Source organism: Tamandua tetradactyla, chromosome 13, assembly GCF_023851605.1.
Source record: "Tamandua tetradactyla isolate mTamTet1 chromosome 13, mTamTet1.pri, whole genome shotgun sequence".
Classification (NCBI taxonomy): domain Eukaryota; kingdom Metazoa; phylum Chordata; class Mammalia; order Pilosa; family Myrmecophagidae; genus Tamandua; species Tamandua tetradactyla.
Window position 1 is genome coordinate 11,797,980 of NC_135339.1, and position 17,498 is coordinate 11,815,477.

Sequence of the window (17,498 nt, forward strand, 5' to 3'; positions counted from 1 at the left end):
GTCTCCGCGGGCGGGTAGTACTGCTTGTCGCTTCCGTGGCCGGGCGCAGGAGCACGGAGCATGCCCCGGGCCCGCGGGTTGTGCAGAGACCACAGCACGGGTGGCGGCGGCGGCGGCGGGAGGGGTCGCCAGGCGGGAGCGCCCGGTGCGAGGGCGCTAAGCCGATGATAGGTCTGGGATCTGAGCAGCTGGAGCGCTGTTGCCGGCCGCCTAATGAGACCAATTAGTGGGCGAGCAGCTCAGGGACCGAGTGCCGGCAGCAGGGGGTGGGGGGTGGGGGTGAGGGTAGGAGGGCAGCAAGGAGAAGGTGACAGGTACTTCTCTTTTGCCTCGTCCGCCCTCTTCCCATGGCCTGGAGCCCCCAGGCCGGAGGTAGGAGCACTGTGGAGGGGAAGCAGTGTCTCCCCTAGGCCCTGGAAAATTGGGGCTTCCCTGGGTACCCATAACCTGGCAGGGCTAGGGATCCGCAGGAGTTTTCCTTTTTCATGAAGTTCTCTGGACTTTCAGGGCGCTCTCCCTCCTCAGCCCCAGCATTCCCGACTATGAAACAGCAGCAGGAAATAGACCAGACCTGGACAGGAGGGGTCCTTGGAGGAGAAATAAGAGGAGGGGATGAAAGTGGACGGACCTGCCTGAGTGGACGGTATCACAATATTATACCAAATAGGACTCAGGAATAGTGTGTCCCTAAAGGGAAGACCAAAGACAAAGTGTTGGGGCTGGAGGAGCAGATGGTGAGAAATTATCAGGGTCCCTCTCGTAGACCTCATCCTATTCCTGACCTCGCCCCTCCAGGCCAGGCCAGCTTTTGTGGGGTCAGGTCACTAGTGGGTCCACCTGTGTGAAGGGGGGCATAAGAGGGGCTCTTCATGTCTCCACCAAAGAGACCTTTTCAGACCATTCCAGCCCAGGATTGTGAGAGGTGGAAGTTCCTAGGGAGTAAACCTGACTTTTCCTGTTCCCCCACCCCAATGAGAGACAGGTGACCTTGGAGGAGGGACAGACTCTTCAAGACTTCCAAGGGAAGGCCACCATTGGAGGGCAACTTTTAGCCTTGTCTTGGGATGGACTTGCTCATGAATGGAGAGCCTTCCATCCCTGGAGGGCATTTACATAAGACAAGACACTGTTACAGGGGGGACTTTGAATGGCTGATGACTGGGAGAAGGTGGTAAGCCCAGGAACCTTCCTGGTTGCCAGTAGAGTTCTCTGGGCTGGACCCTCATTCTGTCTTGCTCTGGAGTTGGGTTGGAAATGCATCCTGTCCTCTTTCTCCTGGCCAGGCCATTTATGGGGGACACTGTGTTGTCACTTCAGGCCCAAGCTGGATCATGTTCCAGGATGCCTTTGGGGTGGTATGTCCACAAACAGAGGTGCCCTCTTTGTTTGCCTCCCTGAGGGGCCTCCAGTATCTGGGGTCTCAGCATTCCAATCCAGCCACCATCAAGAGGGTGGAGCCCACCCCATCTCCAGTTAGTCCTCTTTTATCCATAGTTAACAGTGATCAGAGATTCCAAGAGAAGGAGGGAAAAGGCAAATCAGTGGTCTCAGTATGTCCAGCAAGTCCCAGGTTCAGTGAACCAAACCCTGCTTGTGGAGTCCCCTTAGGCTTGGCCCTTTGACTTAAAGAGTGCACTTTAAATTGCACAGAAGTTTCTGTATTTTTGCTTCACAAAACTCTGGGACAAAGCCAAGGCCAGCAGCCCACAAGTCCTGAATATAAATGAGGTGACAGAGGCTTGTTCCACCTCACCCAGGGAGCTGGGGGGCAGCCCCAATAATTCCTGGGACAACTGTTGTGTCTGTGTGCTGAGAGGAGCAGGCTTTCCTGGTGTCCTGTCTGCCCATCTCCTCACAAAGTGTTTTTGGGCCTTGGTTCACTCTCCCCAGTTCACAAGAGACTTTCACAGGAGAGAGATAGAGAAGGAGTACCCCACATGCCTTCCGTAGGTGTGTGTGTATGTGTGTGTTTGTGTGTGTGTGTGTGTGCTCTTACCCATATTATCTCAGTGAACCAGCATAGTCTCTCCTGATGTGCTCATCTCGCCTTCCAGAGGAAGGAGTTAAAGCTCAGAGAGGGTAGTCACTTGCCCAGGCTCACACAGCCAGTGGGTGAGACTAGATTCACATCCAGTTTCTGTTGGTTCCCAACAGAGCTGGAAATCTTCCATGAGAGACGTAAGTAACCCTGAAGCTACTGAAGCGTTAGCTTTAGGGCCCCTGCTACAGGATCCCTTGCTACATAGTCGTAATTTTGTCTTTGAAGTTTTATATTCTTTTTATTAAAGAGACTCCCCACCCCCAAATTGTCCAAAGTTCAGCTGTACAATTTGGGACATATTAAATGAGTTGGTTACCCTAGATCTGCCTCTGCCCTTAAGACTCCTGCAAACCAGCAGAGACAGTGCTTTGTGGAGGTTCTCACCTGGACCCTGGTCTTGAACTTTGCAGTATGGAGGGTTTGGAAGCTACCTGGGGGCCTTGAATTGTGACCGCAGGGAAGGGCTCACCACCTTTGAGGTGTGGGGCTTGGCCTTCACCTACAACCCTGTACAACCTCAGGTAGACCAGCCACACCCTCCTGCCCCCATGCCTCACCCTTGCAGGGCTAGGAGCCCAGCTATGGGCTCAGTGTGCTTGGGGAGACTTGGACACCCATCTATTCTAAAGTGTGGCCTCCTTGTCCACCTTGTTATATGCCTTGACTAGGTGCCTGGGGGGCAGCCTCAGTTTATAACATGAGGATGGGACTTCTTCCCTAGCTGTCAGAAACCCTGCCTGACTCATAACTGAGGGACTCTCTGAAGCAGCCCTGGGGCTGCCACTTCTCCCCTGGACTAAGCCCATTGGCCATCTTACCCACTGAACTTGCCTCCTGGGTGGCAATGCTGACTTGCTTAGTGTGACATGCACACAGGTTGGCAGGGTCCTTTGCATGTTTTCACCCTATGCCTCTTGGTTGAGCCTGAGGGGGGAAGTCCTCAAGGGGTGTTTTTCCTCCCAGAAAATTTTTTTTCCCCTGGCATGCATCTTCCCAGAGACAGAACTGCCACCCCAGCTTGAGTCCCTTAAAAAACAGTGCTATAATCTATCTGCTTGTTTGCCTCCCCTCATGGGGCTATGAACCCCTTCAAGGAAGAGGCTGTGTTTCATTCATCAGTTGCTTCCACACCAACATAGGGCCTGGCACCCAGTAGACTCTCAATAGATAGTTGTTGGCTGAATGAAGGAATGAAGAGGCATCTGACAATGTCATAAATTCTTGGTTCCTGGTCCCCATGAACAATTGGACCTTCCCAATTGGTCCATAAATTGACAGAGTGAAGTATGCAGAGGTTGCAAAGTGATGTGCCTGCTGGGCCGGGTGAGTCGTGGAATTATGTGTAATGGCTGGATGGAAGACAATAGGGCCTGGTGGGGACTATGGTGCATGTGTAGGTATTCACATCATTGTACACTTAAACAGCGAGCTGAACAAGCAAAAGGGTTGCATTTCGATGAGGTGAGGGACCTTTTCAGGGCTGACATCTTGTAATTGGGCACGTCCCACTCTTCTGATTCAAACAGAGCAAATCCAGAGGAGCAGTGCACTTCGGCTAGGGTTGAACAGCAGATGAGCACCAAAGACATTTTCTAGGGATGAAGTTGTTGATAGCAAGTCTTCCCAGTTGTCCTGGAGCTGTCAACCTTTTACCAGGCTGCTAGTAATCAGGCAAGGTCCCGCCAGTGTCAGGGAGGCCAGACTAGGACTCTGGACACACCCAATGTCCTGGAACCTTTAGGATGCTTCCAAGGCAGGTAACTGGCCGCAGTGTTAGTAAAGGGTCATGTGTGGAGTCCTGCGTGACTGTTAACCAGCAGGGCATGTCTGCTGGGCTCTTGGAAGGGCCTTACCCTGGACTGTCAAGTTCACAGATAAGCTCAGAAGTGAATCATCAGATCTGGCAGATATGCGGGGCTCTAGGGTACATGTGGTGCCCAACAGGAGGCTATATGGTGGTTGGGCATGAGACGATCCAGGAGGACTCTGCCCTGAATGGGGCAGGGTGTGGTGGTAGGGGGATGGCCTAGACCTCTAACCTTGTACAGGCCTGGAACCATTTAGGTTGTTGGAATAAGATCTCTTGATGACCACTTGGCTTCTATCTCAGAGCTGGGCATTGTCTCCTTATCTTGTTTACTGTCACTCTGTAACAGGGCGTCTTAGCTTTATTTTACAGATGAAGAAACTGAGGTTCTGAGAGGTCCCTGACTTCCCTGATAGCTCACAGTAGGCACATGATAAGCCATCTTTTGAACCCATGTCTTTCTGCAAAGCCGTGCTCTGTCCACTGCACTAGTGTCCCACCCAGTCAAGGCAGTGTGCCTCCCCCTGCCCCCCACCCCAGCTGCCATCGAGACTGTTTACTTTCTCTAATGACTTCGTTGGAACCTGCAGAATTGTTTGGATTCCTCAAGGAGTCAATTAGGGTGACATTTTATTAACGTCACTTCCAGATGTTTGGGCTTTCTTTTTGTCTTTGCTGGGTCCCCAAACTTGAATAGCCTCATTCATGAGAATTTCCCTCCATGTGACTTTGTGCTATTTTTGTAGATTCAGTCTGCCCTGGGAGGTGACATTCTCCTACCATTGAGAAAGCTTAAAAGCCCATGTGGAAACCTGCCATGCCAGAAACCTGGGTTTGATTCCTGGAGCCCGAACATGTGAAAAACAAACAACAACAACGAAAAAAAGTCCACGTGGAAAGTCCTGGAGGCAGCATCTTGCATGTGAGAGTGGGAAGGAAAGGTTGTGGCATCTTCGTGGGAAGTGAAGCCTACCTTCCCAGGAGCCATGGCCTTTGGTCGCGTCTCTGCCGGCTCAGGAATGAATCTCGGGGTTTTCCATCATCCCTCAGAGGAAGGAATGCAGGGACATCCTCCCACCTTGGGGCTGTGCCGCATCTTCACTCACCCTTCCCTGAGGGCTGGTGCCACAGAGCTGCTGTCACCATGAAACTGCTCCTCAGAGACCTCTTCCCTCCTCCCCCCTGTTCTTCCAGGCCAAGGATCAGACTGTCTTGCTTTTATTTGGGCGAATTAAATACCTGGGCTTCCCATTCCCACCCTTCAAAGATGCTGAAGCTTCTGGGGTAGAGTACTTTGGCTTATATATCCCACCAGTCTCTGACATTCCCAGGAGGGGCTCAGTTCCATGATGGGATACATGGATTTTGAGTTGTTCTTTCTGGGTGATTCACAAGTCCATGCATTTTAGTTTGAGTTGTTCCCTTCTTTTCTATTCCTCTCCTTTCCCTCACCTCCGTTTCCCCTTCCCTTCTCTCCCCTCCCATCCCTCCCCTTCCCTCCTCTCCCATCCCCTTCTCTTCCCTTCCTTTGCTTTCCTTGGGTGGGGGGGGGGAGGAGAAGGGTAAGGGACAAGGATACAGGGTGGCCAGTTCTTGCATTGCTGGTAGATGACGGTTTCCCCTTTCAAGGGAGCTTCCGGTAAGCATCTAATGCAGCACAAAGTTCATGGTGAATCATCCCCCAGCCCAGCGCTAACTAGGGAGCCTCCAAAGCCATGCCACTGCTCCTGAGAAACTGCCTCTAATCTGTCCCCTCTGAGTCTTGCCCACTCCATCTACCCAGTTCATTCCATTTCCCAACAGCCCCTATGTGTGCTCTTCTGCTTGCAGATATCTAGGGTTCTTCACGGTCCTTAGGATAAGTCCCTACTATCTGATGCTATTCTGAGTCCTTCCATAGCCCCAGACTGAAATCTCAGCTTCCTCTTAGCTCCCAGTGTTGCTGTCCAGGTGCTGAATTCTCCTCAAACGTTTGGGTCTTCCTGTCTTATTCTCGCTGCACAGCTACTTCTCACGAGCGCGTGCGCACACACACTCACACACACACACACACACACACACACCCCTTCTCTAGCTGGCAGCTCCCACTAACTCAGTTCAAGTGTCAGCTCCTCACCTTTCACTCCCTCTCCTGTGCCCAGGCTCCCCGTCCTATCCTCTGCAGCTGTGCTCACGACTTTTGGCGCAGTGATGGCTTCTCTTGTCTGTCTCCCCTGCTACACTGACCTCAAGGACCATATATTGTGCATGGGCCTTGAAACCTAATCCAGAGCCTGGCTGTTACCAGGAAATGAATGAATGACTGCATGAACCCATGAATGAGGCAGATGAAAGGGATGTGAAAAGTCTGGCCTATGACAAGGTAAGGACCCTGGCTTGCCCTTGAAACGACTGTCCCCAGAGCCCTGTGCCAGCGAAACTCTGCCTATCAGCCTCTTGCCCAGTTGGCCTTGCATTCTCAGACACTGCTGTGGATAAAGCAGGAGGGGGATTTGCACCTGGCTGGGAAAATCAGATTAGGAGAAAGATAAGCCTCTTAGAGCTGGGCCACCTGTCCTCCCTGAGCCTCAGCTTTGCAGCTCTGCACTCGTGGACATAAACACTCCCCCATCCAGGGTAGGTGAGGAGTGAGGGGGGAAAAGAAAAGGCAGGAACTTTTGGGAACTGAGCCTTTCTGTATTCCAGGTCCTTTATAGCCTTCTACTTGTTTTATCAGCACGTCAGGCCTCTGATGAGCTCCTGTGATCTCTGTTTTGTAGAAAAGGAAATGGACTTGCCCAGGGTCATGTGAAAAATGCTGGCAGAGCTGGGATTTGAGTCCTGGGAGGTTAGACCCCAAGTCCTTGTGATTGTCACTATTTTGCACGCCCCCTTACTCTTACTAGATTGGGCTGCACTGAGGGGGCAGCCACAAGACAGGCTTTAGAACACAGGTTTCTTTCTATTAAAGGAAATTGTTGCCCAGGCCCCATTACCGACTTTCTCAAATAAGGATGCTCTGTATCATTTATATATTTGTTTGTTTTAATGTTCTTTCCAGCAGTCTCACCTCAGGAATTTAGGGAGCTGTGGGGATGATTAAGGAGGGTGAGGGGCACATGAGGACAGCTGAACCTCTGCAACCCCAGTCTGCCATCCTAAGGTGCCTGCTGCCCTGCACCTTAGCAGGCATGGGGCTGTTGGATCTGTGGCTACCAGAGGTCACAGTGGATTTCTAGATTCTTGGTGCTGGATGTGGCAGGTGGGGGCTGCAGCCAAGTGAGCTGAGTCTGGCTCACAATATCTCTGAAGGCCAGTGGTGAGACAAGGATCAGGATGAGTGCTAGAATTTCTCCAGAGCCTGAGCTGCGGGAGATGAAATCCTCCAGTACCCCACAGTTCACTGTGCCATGAGGGCACCAAAGTGGTGAATGAAGCCCACTGATGTCAGGGCCAAAGGGTCTTCACTTCTTGTTTCCACTTGCTGGATTTTGCACCTCTGCAGCCAACATGAGCACAGAGAGGCTAGGACACTTGTTCAAAACCAAGCAGCAAGACAGGCATTGCAGAACTCCAACCTTTGAATCCATGTTGTGGTTTTTGGAAGATTCTGGCTCAGGCTTTTCTAAAAAGCAGCATGAGCAAGTCCACGTGGCAGGCAGGCATTTTAAGAGGAGGCTTCTATAGGCCATACCCCCTGGGACTTTTTCAACCAGCTCTAGCTTCAGTGGGAGCCTCGTGGGGCAATTGTAGGCACTGGGCATGAGGTCTCAGCTGCTGGAGGCTACTTTGGGGAGCATTACATCTGACGGGGGAGTGCTCCAGGCACTATCCAAATGCTGTTCCCTTGCCTGGGCTTGCAAGGTTTGCAAGACCTCACATGATGCCCTGGGAAGGACAAACGGACAGACAAGGGGATGGGAAGGCAGAGAGGGAGCAGAATGAGGGTCAAGAGAGACGGAAAAAACACAGTTAAGGCTCATGTTCAGACACAAGTATTTTTTTCATCAGAGCAAGAATCAGATGTTTCCCTCCTTCCTGGAGACCCAGAGGCGCCCTTCATGGCAAACACATGGCCACTCAGACTACTTTGGTCTCATCAGGGGGAATTTGATTTACTGGCAGAGGAGGGAGAGAAAGCGGCTTATCCTATATCTATTGTCAAGAGCAGAGTCCACCTGAGTGGACTGGGAGGCTTATTTCTGATGGCTGTGGTGAGTCAGTCTGTCCACATGTACACACAGGGTCTTTGACCCCCCTGGACTCTGCATTTCCCCAACCGGCAACATGTGCCAGACAGTATATCTCAAAATCTCACTGGCATTTTTTTTTTTTTAACATGGGCAGGCACCGGAAATCGAACCCGGGTCCTCTGGCATGGCAGGTGAGCATTCTTGCCTGCTGAGCCACCGTGGCCCACCCTCACTGACATCTTTTGACAATCTGGTCCTGCTTCTGGCAGGAATAATCCATAAGGAAGATGAAAATGCATGCATGAAACTCTGCTTCCTAGTTCTGTTTTCAATAGCTGAAAATAAATTTTCAGAAATAATCTCAGAGTCTTGCAGTAGAGAAGCGGTTAATTAGTAATGGTGCCTCCTGATGCTGGAAATGTTTCAGGGTGGTGAAAACTGGCTGGTAAGAGGAATATGAAGCAACATGAAGAAAATGCTTAAACCTTGTTTCCATTTTGACAATCAAAAAGAACCAGGGACAATAAACCTGAAACTAAGTAAGCATGTTTTCATGAAGGAAAAACAAAGGGGATATAAATGAATGAAAAGTATTATTATGTTACAGTATGGAAATTACTTTTTTCCCTCCTGTTTCCAGATTATGACTATTTGCAATATGTGATGGGAGTCAAGAGCATAATTCTGGTAAAAGACTATTTGTGCTCCAGGCCTAGCTCTACCATTTAATAGGTGTGTGACCAACACAAGTTATTTAATCTCTCTCTGTGCTTCAGTCCGTTATCTCTAAAAATGGGGGAATGTAAAAATAGCCTCTGCATTGCAGGATTGCTGCAAGGGTTAAATGAGTTGGTGGACATAAAATGCCATACCTAGTGTTTGTTAAACAAGCACTAAGCTAAACAAAAATTTATGATCATAGTTCATCCACAATCTCATGTCTTCATCATAAGTGCTAATATTGGTGTGATTTCCCTTCTATTTTTAAATTCCTATTTGAAAGCACTTTTATTTTCCCTTAGTGATTATCATAGTCATATGCAGTATAACGTGCTCCTTCCTGATAATGTCATGTGGTGAGAATTTTCCACCAGTGCTTTTGATGGAATGGCCTCCGCTCCCCTACCCCCACCCCCCAAAAAAAACCCCAAGACTCTCTTGTCTGGCTCCTACAATAAATGTTGTGGTTGATTGATTGTAGATATTGCATTCTCCTTCCCTCCTTTGCAATATGACGTTGCAGCTTCTACCATCAAGATAGGGAGTCTATTTCCCTGCTCCTTGAGTCTGGGCTGGACTATTAGGTTTGGCTAATGGAATGAGGTGGAAACGAGGGTGGGCCAGTTCTGAGCCTAAGCTTCATGAGGCCGTCTGTGCTTCTGGAACTCTGCTGCAGCCATGTGCACAGGTCCAGATCAGCCTGCTGGAGGACAAGAGGCCACATGGAGGAAAGTCCAGTTGTTCTAACTGAGACAGTCCCAGTCTTACAAACCAATGAACCCTAAACAGGTGAGAGAGCTCAGCCTAAGCAATCCTTAGCACAAATGAGCCCAACCAAGCCTAGAACTGCCCAGTTGACCTGTTGACTCGTGGAAAATAACATACACTTATTAATCTGAGCCACCGAGCTTTGGGGTGGCACATGACACAACTGTGACTAATAGATACATTGACATGGATCTGAGGGCCCTCTGAATGGTCTCCTAGGCAGAATGGTTAGCCACTCCCTTCCATCTTTTCCTTTCCAGAGTCTATTGGACTGTGCTCTTGCGTTTACTCTGGTACCAGCCAAGTTGCAGAAACTGTCAAGTCATTACATTCATAGTCCTTAAGTGGTAATGGAGCTCCGGCTCTGAATCCGGGCAAGGGCCACAGAGGGGCAGGTCTAGAGCAATGCTCAAGAAATAGTCGAGATCTTACGACTGGTCTCAGCAGGTATTGTCGGCTCAGGGGCGCTGTCAAGGCAACTGGAAGGCCATTTTGTTCTACTCACAGGGGCAAGGCACATGGATATATAAATGACCATTTATACCTGGGGCTGAATTCTCTAAGCCCGGCACACCCAGCAATCTTGCTGTTGATTGCACAGCATTTGTGAGCCAGCAGCAGCCTGGTAAGGTGGTGAGTGCCACCACCAAGCCCTGGGCTAGAACTTGTGGGTTTTTGGGGTTGGAATGACCGGTCTCCTGCTCCAGCTGTCCTGGCAGGGCTCGGCTTTCCTCCACACCACAGCGGGGTATGCCGATGGGGTGCTCTGGGTCAGGACTGTTCTGCCCATTTCACAGATGAGAAGACTGAAGCTTAGCAAAGCTGGTGACCTGCTCGCTAGAGCTCACACATGCCTTCATACACAGGCTGCCAGAAACCTCTCTACCAAGGAGGCAGTTCAGTGCAGAGGAAAGAGGTGGATAGGTCTGGGTTCCTCATTCTGCCTCAGTTTCTTTCTGAGCCTCAGTTTCCCAGTCTGTAAGATGGTGAAGTACCTATCTGCGGTAGTGGTTCCAAGGGTTTTAAGTGAGATCACATGGTAGGGTCCAACAAATATTAGTTTGTTTTGTTCTTCTTGAGTTGTTTGCAAATTTCTGCAGTGGATTTTTTTTTTAATATACTAAAAGAAGCCCAGTTTCAACATGGGAAGGTGGAGGTGGGGGAAAGGAAAGCATGTGCCTAAATTATTCTCTTAGAGTATGGTGTGAGTGAAAAAATGATTGCCCTTATCCTGTGCACAGAAGTTCACCTGGCCATGTTTCCTATGAACTGTGGGTATTTGTTTATATATGTGTGTGTGTTTATATACATTTATGTGTATGTGTTTGTGCATATCTTTATGTATATATGTTTGCATGTGTCTATCTGTATGTGTCTGTGTGTTTATTTGTGTTGTGCATACATGTGTTTGTGCATGTGCTTGTGTGTATGCATGTGTGTCTGCGTGTGCATTGTGTTTGTCTAGGTTTGTGTAGTTGTACGTATGTGTGTATTTGTGTGTTTGTACACCCTAACTTCTTTTTCCTTTACTGTCTCTGAGCAAGTCCACCCATGGGAAGGGTTGTGGGTAGGACTTTACCACCCTCCCTCCCCTCGATTTTCACATTAAAAAACTCTCCTCCTCCCCCAGTTGGACCCATAGGGAGTGAGCAGAGCTGCAGCCTGCCCGGCTCTCCGGCCCCCTCCCCCTTGCCTGGTGGGGGACTCACACTCCAGTTTAGCGAGGTGGGTGAGAGCTGGTTATTTTTACCCGCCCCAGCTGGGTGTGATGCCAGCTTGGAAGGAGAGGCTGTCAGCTCCCGGCGGCGAGGTGGCTGAGGCGGGGCCTCTGGTCTCCTGCCTCCCTCCCCATCATGTGCTCCCTGAGCTGCTCCTGGGGTGGAGAGGACAGCTTGGCAGGCTGCGCAGCAGGTGTGGCTGCTCTGGCTCTGATCTTGGGGTTCCCGACCAGGGCCACAGAGGAGCAGAGAGGATGCACCAAGATGGAGTTTGGGGGCTGCACACAGGCCCTAAGTTTGTGTTGGGCCCTCCGGACTCCAGGCTTCCATGGCCTTCCCTCTGGGGCTCGGCTGGAGCCCAAAGACAGAGAGGGGAGTGATCAGGAGAGTTCTGGCAGTCTTAAATCCATCCCCAGCTGCAGCGCCAGGCAACTCCAATGTGGCCCACTGTCCCCGGCCTGGGGGCGGGTACCTGCAGCCTTCACTAGGCCTGGGTCTGCCTCCCTCCCTGCTGGTGGCCCCAGCCTTGCTTGTCCAGGCCTCGCACTGGGCACGGAGTCTGACTGAGTCCCCAGCCTGGATCCTGCCACCTTGCACCTCTGGGGTCACCTTCCCCCACCAAGCTGGGACCCAGGACCTGCGTGCCCTGTCCCCAGATGGTGACCCCATCCCACGTGTGAGCCCGCGAGACCGGCAGGGCTGAGGGCTGACAATGAGTGCAGCTTCTGCAAGTGCCTGTTGCCCACCCGCCCAGCCTTCCCCCACCGCTGTCCTTGGGCACACCCTCCAGTCCCACTGGCCTGCTTTCTGTCCCCCCAGGCTGCCCTCTTCCCCTTCACGCTGGATGCACCATTCCTCATGGGATATTGTGGCTTTTCTTTCTGAGCCTGTTAACATGGTAGATTATACTGATTGATTCTCGAAGAGTGAACCAGCCTTGCATCTCTGTAATAAACCCTACTTGGTCACTGTCATGAATTGAATTGCATAGCCCCCAAAAGCCATGGGTGAACTTCTTTGTAAACAGGATCCTTGGAGATGTCACCTGTTAACATGAGGTCAAACTGGATTAGGGTGTACTCTAATCAATATGACTGCTGTCCTTATAAGGAGGCAAAATTTGCATGCAGTTGTCACTCAGAGCCAGAGACTGAGGCAGCTGGGTGGAAGACACAGAGGTTGAGGGATGCCACCGCATACCAAAGAGCGCCACGGATTGGTGGCCGTGGAATGAGCACTCTCTTTTAAGTGGCAGCAGAGCCCTGCAGACACCTTATCTCAAACTTCTGGCCTCCAGAACCAAGAGGCAATAAATTCCCGTGGTGTAAGCCAGCCAGTCTGTGGTCCTTTCTCACAATGGCTCTAGCATACTAATACACCACCCAAGGCACGTTCTCCAAGAAGCTTTCCCTGACACCTCCCATTTGAGGTGTTTAAGGGGTACTCCCTACACCATTTTCCAATTGCACCTGTTCTTTTCCCTGATGGGATGTTGTGCCAGTTTGAAGCTATTACGTACCCCAGAAAAGCCATATGCTTTAATCCTCATTCAGTAGCACTGGGTGGGAGTTTTTTGATTGTTTCATAGACATGTGACCCAACCAATCGTGGGGGGTAACTTTTGATTAGGTGGTTTCCATGGAGATGTGTCTCCACCCATTCAAAGTGAGGTTACTTACTGGAGCCCTTAAAGAGGGAACCATTTTGGAAAAAGTTTGAGAGCCTACACAGCCAGAGACCTTTGGAGAGTGTTTCAGTCTGCTAACTGCCAGAATACAACACACCAGAGATGGATTGGCTTTTAATAAAAGGGGATTTATTTTGTTGGTTCTTCAGAGGAAAGGCAGCTAACTTTCCACTGAGGCTCTCTCTTACGTGGAAGGCACAGGATGGTCTCTGCTGGTCTTTTCTCCAGGCCCCTGAGTTCCAACAACTTTCCCCAGGGTGACTTCTTTTTGCAGCTCCAAAGGCCTGGGCTGAGCTGCTAGTGCTGTGATGAGGAATGCCGAGCTGCTTTGCTGTACTACATTGCGTTCTCTCATTTAAGCACCAGCCAATTAAGTCAAATATCACTCATTGCAGCAGACACGCCTCCTAGCCGACTGCAGATGTAATTAGCAACAGATGAGATTCACGTACCATTGGCTTATGTCCGCAGCAACAGAACTAGGTATGCTCACCTGGCCAAGTTGACAACTGAATCTAACTAACACAGAGAGAAAGGAAAACATCCCTAGGCAAAGCCATTGAAGAAGCTGGGAGAGAGAGTCAGCAGAAACCAGCCATGTGCCTTGCCAGCTGACAGAGGTATTCTGGATAGCATCAGCCTTTCGTGAGTCAAGGTAACCTCCTGTTGATGCCTTAATTTGGATTTTTTCAGGGCTTTAGAACTGTAAACTTGCAACTTAATAGATTCCCTTTTAAAAGCCATTCCCTTTCTGGTATATCGCATACTGGCAGTGTTTACAAACTAAAACAGATGTATTCATTTCAAAGTGATTAATTGATTGCCTCCTTCCTTGTGGGGCTCAGTTCCTTCATGAAGCTATAAGTCTCCTGAGACCAGGATGGTGTCTTCTTTGGGCCACCCCCTGCCCAAGTCCTGCGGCAGGCACAGGTAACACTGGTCCAGGCCTCCCCCAGTGCCCCTCCCTACAGTCTGGGCATGGAGAGGATGCTTACCTCTCGGGATGGCCACGTCAAGGTTACGAGACTTGGGGCAGCAGGGCCGGCCCTTCCCATGCTTGACAGGGTGCTTCTTACCTGGGGGTGAGCAGAGAGAAGCCGACACTCCCTCAGTACCTTCACTGGCATTGTAGGGAGGGTCTGGTGGGAATAACTCTGGTGAGCATCAGCTCCCAAGGCCCTTTTCTCCTGAACTTGGAGCACTGGCTTTTATGAACATTTGTTCAAGGAAACTTGTGAGGCCCGTGATGGTTAGGTCCAGGGAAGGATAGGCCTTGGTGTCCTTTTCAGCAATAACAAATTTAGTGTTGGGAGATACCATTCCCCCAGAATATGTTCCTCCTCATGTTTCTTTCCAAGAGACAGTTCAGCACCATGACTCTGAAACATCCAGGCCTTTGATCAAGTAATTTTCACCTTGGCAATCTAGCCAAAGAAAATAATCCCTAAATACTGAAATTGTTTCATGTACAAATATGCTTTTGACTACTTATCTGTAATGGTGCAAAGCTGTGAACCATCTAAATGTGTAAGCATGTAAATTTGTCATAGCACATTTACTTGATGGCAAGTTGTATCTAAAAATCTTAATTCGATAAGGACACATTGGGGAATCTGCTAGCAATAGCCCTGAGTGGATAGGAAACTTTATTGGGAAAGATAGTCACCTTTGTTGCATTGTCATTAAGGTGATGTTGGCAAATTCTAACATGTCCACAAATAAAGTCCGTTAAGTTACGTGATGTGGATGGTGTTTATGAGGCATTATAATCACTGTTTCCCTTATTATAAGTGTGGCACACGTTCACTGCATGAATTTCAGAAAACAAATACCTCTTATAATCCCACCACTCAGAGATACTGCGGCTGACATTCCGCTGTAAATGTTCCCAGCATTACTTTAATCATAAGCATTTTAGGGGGTCAATAATACAATGACAAATTTTAAAAACAATGGTATGACATTGAATGCATAAAGGGATCTCAACCAAGTTAAAAAAAAAAGTTGACATGCAATATTAAAAAAAAATAGATGGGATGCTGAGCATGGCTATTCTTGGGCCATCAAATTATGGGTGTTTTCCTCCCCTTTATGCTTCTATAGCCCCAACCCCAATACATGGTATTTTTTAAGGTTAAAATAACCATAACTGCTAAACCAAAAAATAAAAGTAGGTAGTTTCTAGAGGGTTAGGCAAGAGATAAAGCTCGTTTGGATCGGGAAAGTAAGGAGAGCTAAATGCTCATCTCCATGGAGCTGCAAGATGCGTGCCCTCCCTGTCTAAACACATCCATATGTCACCACCGTGCCACACCCACATTCCATCGGCTGCAGATATTCTCTGCACAGGTTTTTGGGATGCTCAGGTTCAGATAGTCTCCTAATTGATTTACTCACGCATTCAACACAAATTTACTCCATTCTAATAGAGTGTAACAGAGGTGATTCTGGAATTTCTAAACAGGACAGCCTCAGGTGCAGCAATCCAGATGGGACTTGGGTGTTTACCTGGTAGCCACATGGCTTTTACTTAGCCTGTGTATGTGTATCTGCATATTGGGAAGGTGGGTGGGGATTGTTGGGTCTAAACCCCCCCCCCCCCCAAGGAACGTCTTGGCGCTGCCACTGTGGTGAGGGATGTCTACAGTGTTCAGGAGCAAGAACAGGGCCAGCTCGGACAAGCACCTGCTTTTCCGGGACCGAGGCTGCCTCCCGAGGACCTGCCCTCCAAAGGTTCCTGATTCACGCCTTCCCAGACGCTTGGATCCCTGCTCAGGCACCAGCACCCGAGGGCCCCAGCCCTACCTTCTGTCGAGAAGGAGGAGAAGCAGAGAAGCAGGATGCACAGCAGGCTGAAAAGGACCAGCAGCCTCATGGTGGGGAGCAGACTCTCAGGTCCTGCGACAGGAACTAAGCCGCCGAAGTCCTTCCTTAGGGCCACGTCTGGCATTTATAGAGTCCTGGGGAGAGGCGTTTCCAAATGGGCAGGGCACCAGCAGTCTTGTGAATTCTGCTACAGGGCCCCTCCCGAGAAGCAAAAACCAGCTCTTCGAGACCTCAAGATGTCGAGAGCATTTGGTGACCTGTCACCCAAAGCTGTAAATGCCCAGCCCCAGGAAGGCCCAGCACTGGCCTTAGTGGTCTTAGCAGGAAATGTTTGCCTGGGAGTTGCTGCTTTGCAGGGTTGAACGTTAACTTTTAGTATCAGTAATAATCCCATCATCTGCAGATCTTCCTGCTCATTCCCTGGAGGCAGCTGAGGGGAAAGGACCATAAAACCCTTTGCATCAGGGAAAAGCCTCCGGCAATGGCTGAAAGGTAGGGCTCATAGGCCCTGGAGTCAGATGACCTGAGTTTGAGTCGTTGCTCTGCCACTTATCAGCGGTGTGACTTTGAACTTGACCTTGAATGACCCTAAACCCGTGTCCAATCTCGGTGGTAGCCCCCTTCCAAGCCTGAATGAGGAGTTGACTGAGAAGCTGCAACAAGGGTAGACACTCACATGGCTGTCAAAGGTGGGGGGACCTGGATGGGTGTTTGGGACGGGGATGAAATGCAAGGGCATTTTGGGTACCAGCCCAAGTGTAGACAAGGAGGCTGGAGACGTCTGAAGGGTGGAGGGGCCCCATCGATGTCAAGTCCTTAGAAGCATTCCACTGTGCCCGGCCTCGGGGAGCTTCTCTTGGTGGAGACAGCCAGGCAAGCAGGCAACAGCTCCACTCTCTGGGCTAAAATCAGTGCAGAGTAAATGGAATTGCACAGTGGGGGTCCCAGGGAATACGAAGGCTTTGCCCAGAGGGGCTGGTATTGGGTGAGAAGGAGGGGAGGGAGGTGGGCCACGTCATGGTGGGTTTCCTGGGCCAGCAGAGGGCTTAGAAGCACCAGGGTATGAGAAAGGGTAGCATGGGGGGCCTTCCACAAGGGAAGACTGATGACCTGAGCCCTTTGGGCTCCTTTTCCAGCAGGGAGGGGGTCTGGGGGTCCTTCCTGCAACTGCGCAGGGAAGGATGCCTGAATGTGTGCAAACTGCGGGTGATGTTGGGTGAGCCAGTGCCCCCTGGCCTCTGTAGGATGGGCACAGGGTGGGTAAAGGATACCTAGGAGAATTTGGGTGTTTCCCACACACCCAATGCCTCTGGCTGGGCTGCTTCCAGAGCCCCCTCCCAGCCCAGCTCTTGCTCGAGACTCACCTCTTCTTTGGGGCCTGCCCTGCCCTGCTCCTTCCTTTGGCACTGCCAGCCTCAGGCCTGGCCTCTTGTGCAGGCAGCACTCACCAGGTACTAGCTGTCAGCACACTGTCTCCCACTGGGTGGAGAGTCCCAATCCCAGGACCGTGAACGATGGACAGGATCCCAGAGGGCAGGGTAGGTGGGCTTCTCTTGTTGTCCTTTTATGCCTGGCAGGTACTTCCTGGTCAGCTGTCAGCAGGGCAGGGCTCTGTATGGCCACAGGTGTGCTAGAAGTCCACCATGGCACCTGCCCACCTGGCCCTGTCTCTTCAGGAGATGGCTGGGAAGGAAGACTCAGGCAAGAGAAGACAACCCACCACCACCACCCTTATAGAAACAGAGCAGTGTCCACTAGC

At 50.5% G+C, this 17,498-nt stretch overlaps 1 protein-coding gene across 1 annotated transcript; it reads right to left on the reverse strand.

Annotated features, from left to right (window-relative positions):
- Positions 1-7,601: 7,601 nt before the first annotated feature.
- Positions 7,602-15,992, reverse strand: GPR15LG (G protein-coupled receptor 15 ligand). The gene is made up of 3 exons (XM_077124721.1): positions 15,719-15,992; positions 13,909-13,989; positions 7,602-7,715 (listed from the first exon to the last, which is right to left on the reverse strand). The coding sequence occupies exons 1-3, from the start codon at positions 15,861-15,863 to the stop codon at positions 7,627-7,629; spliced, it is 315 nt and encodes a 104-aa protein (XP_076980836.1). The 5' UTR covers positions 15,864-15,992; the 3' UTR covers positions 7,602-7,626.
- Positions 15,993-17,498: the final 1,506 nt, after the last annotated feature.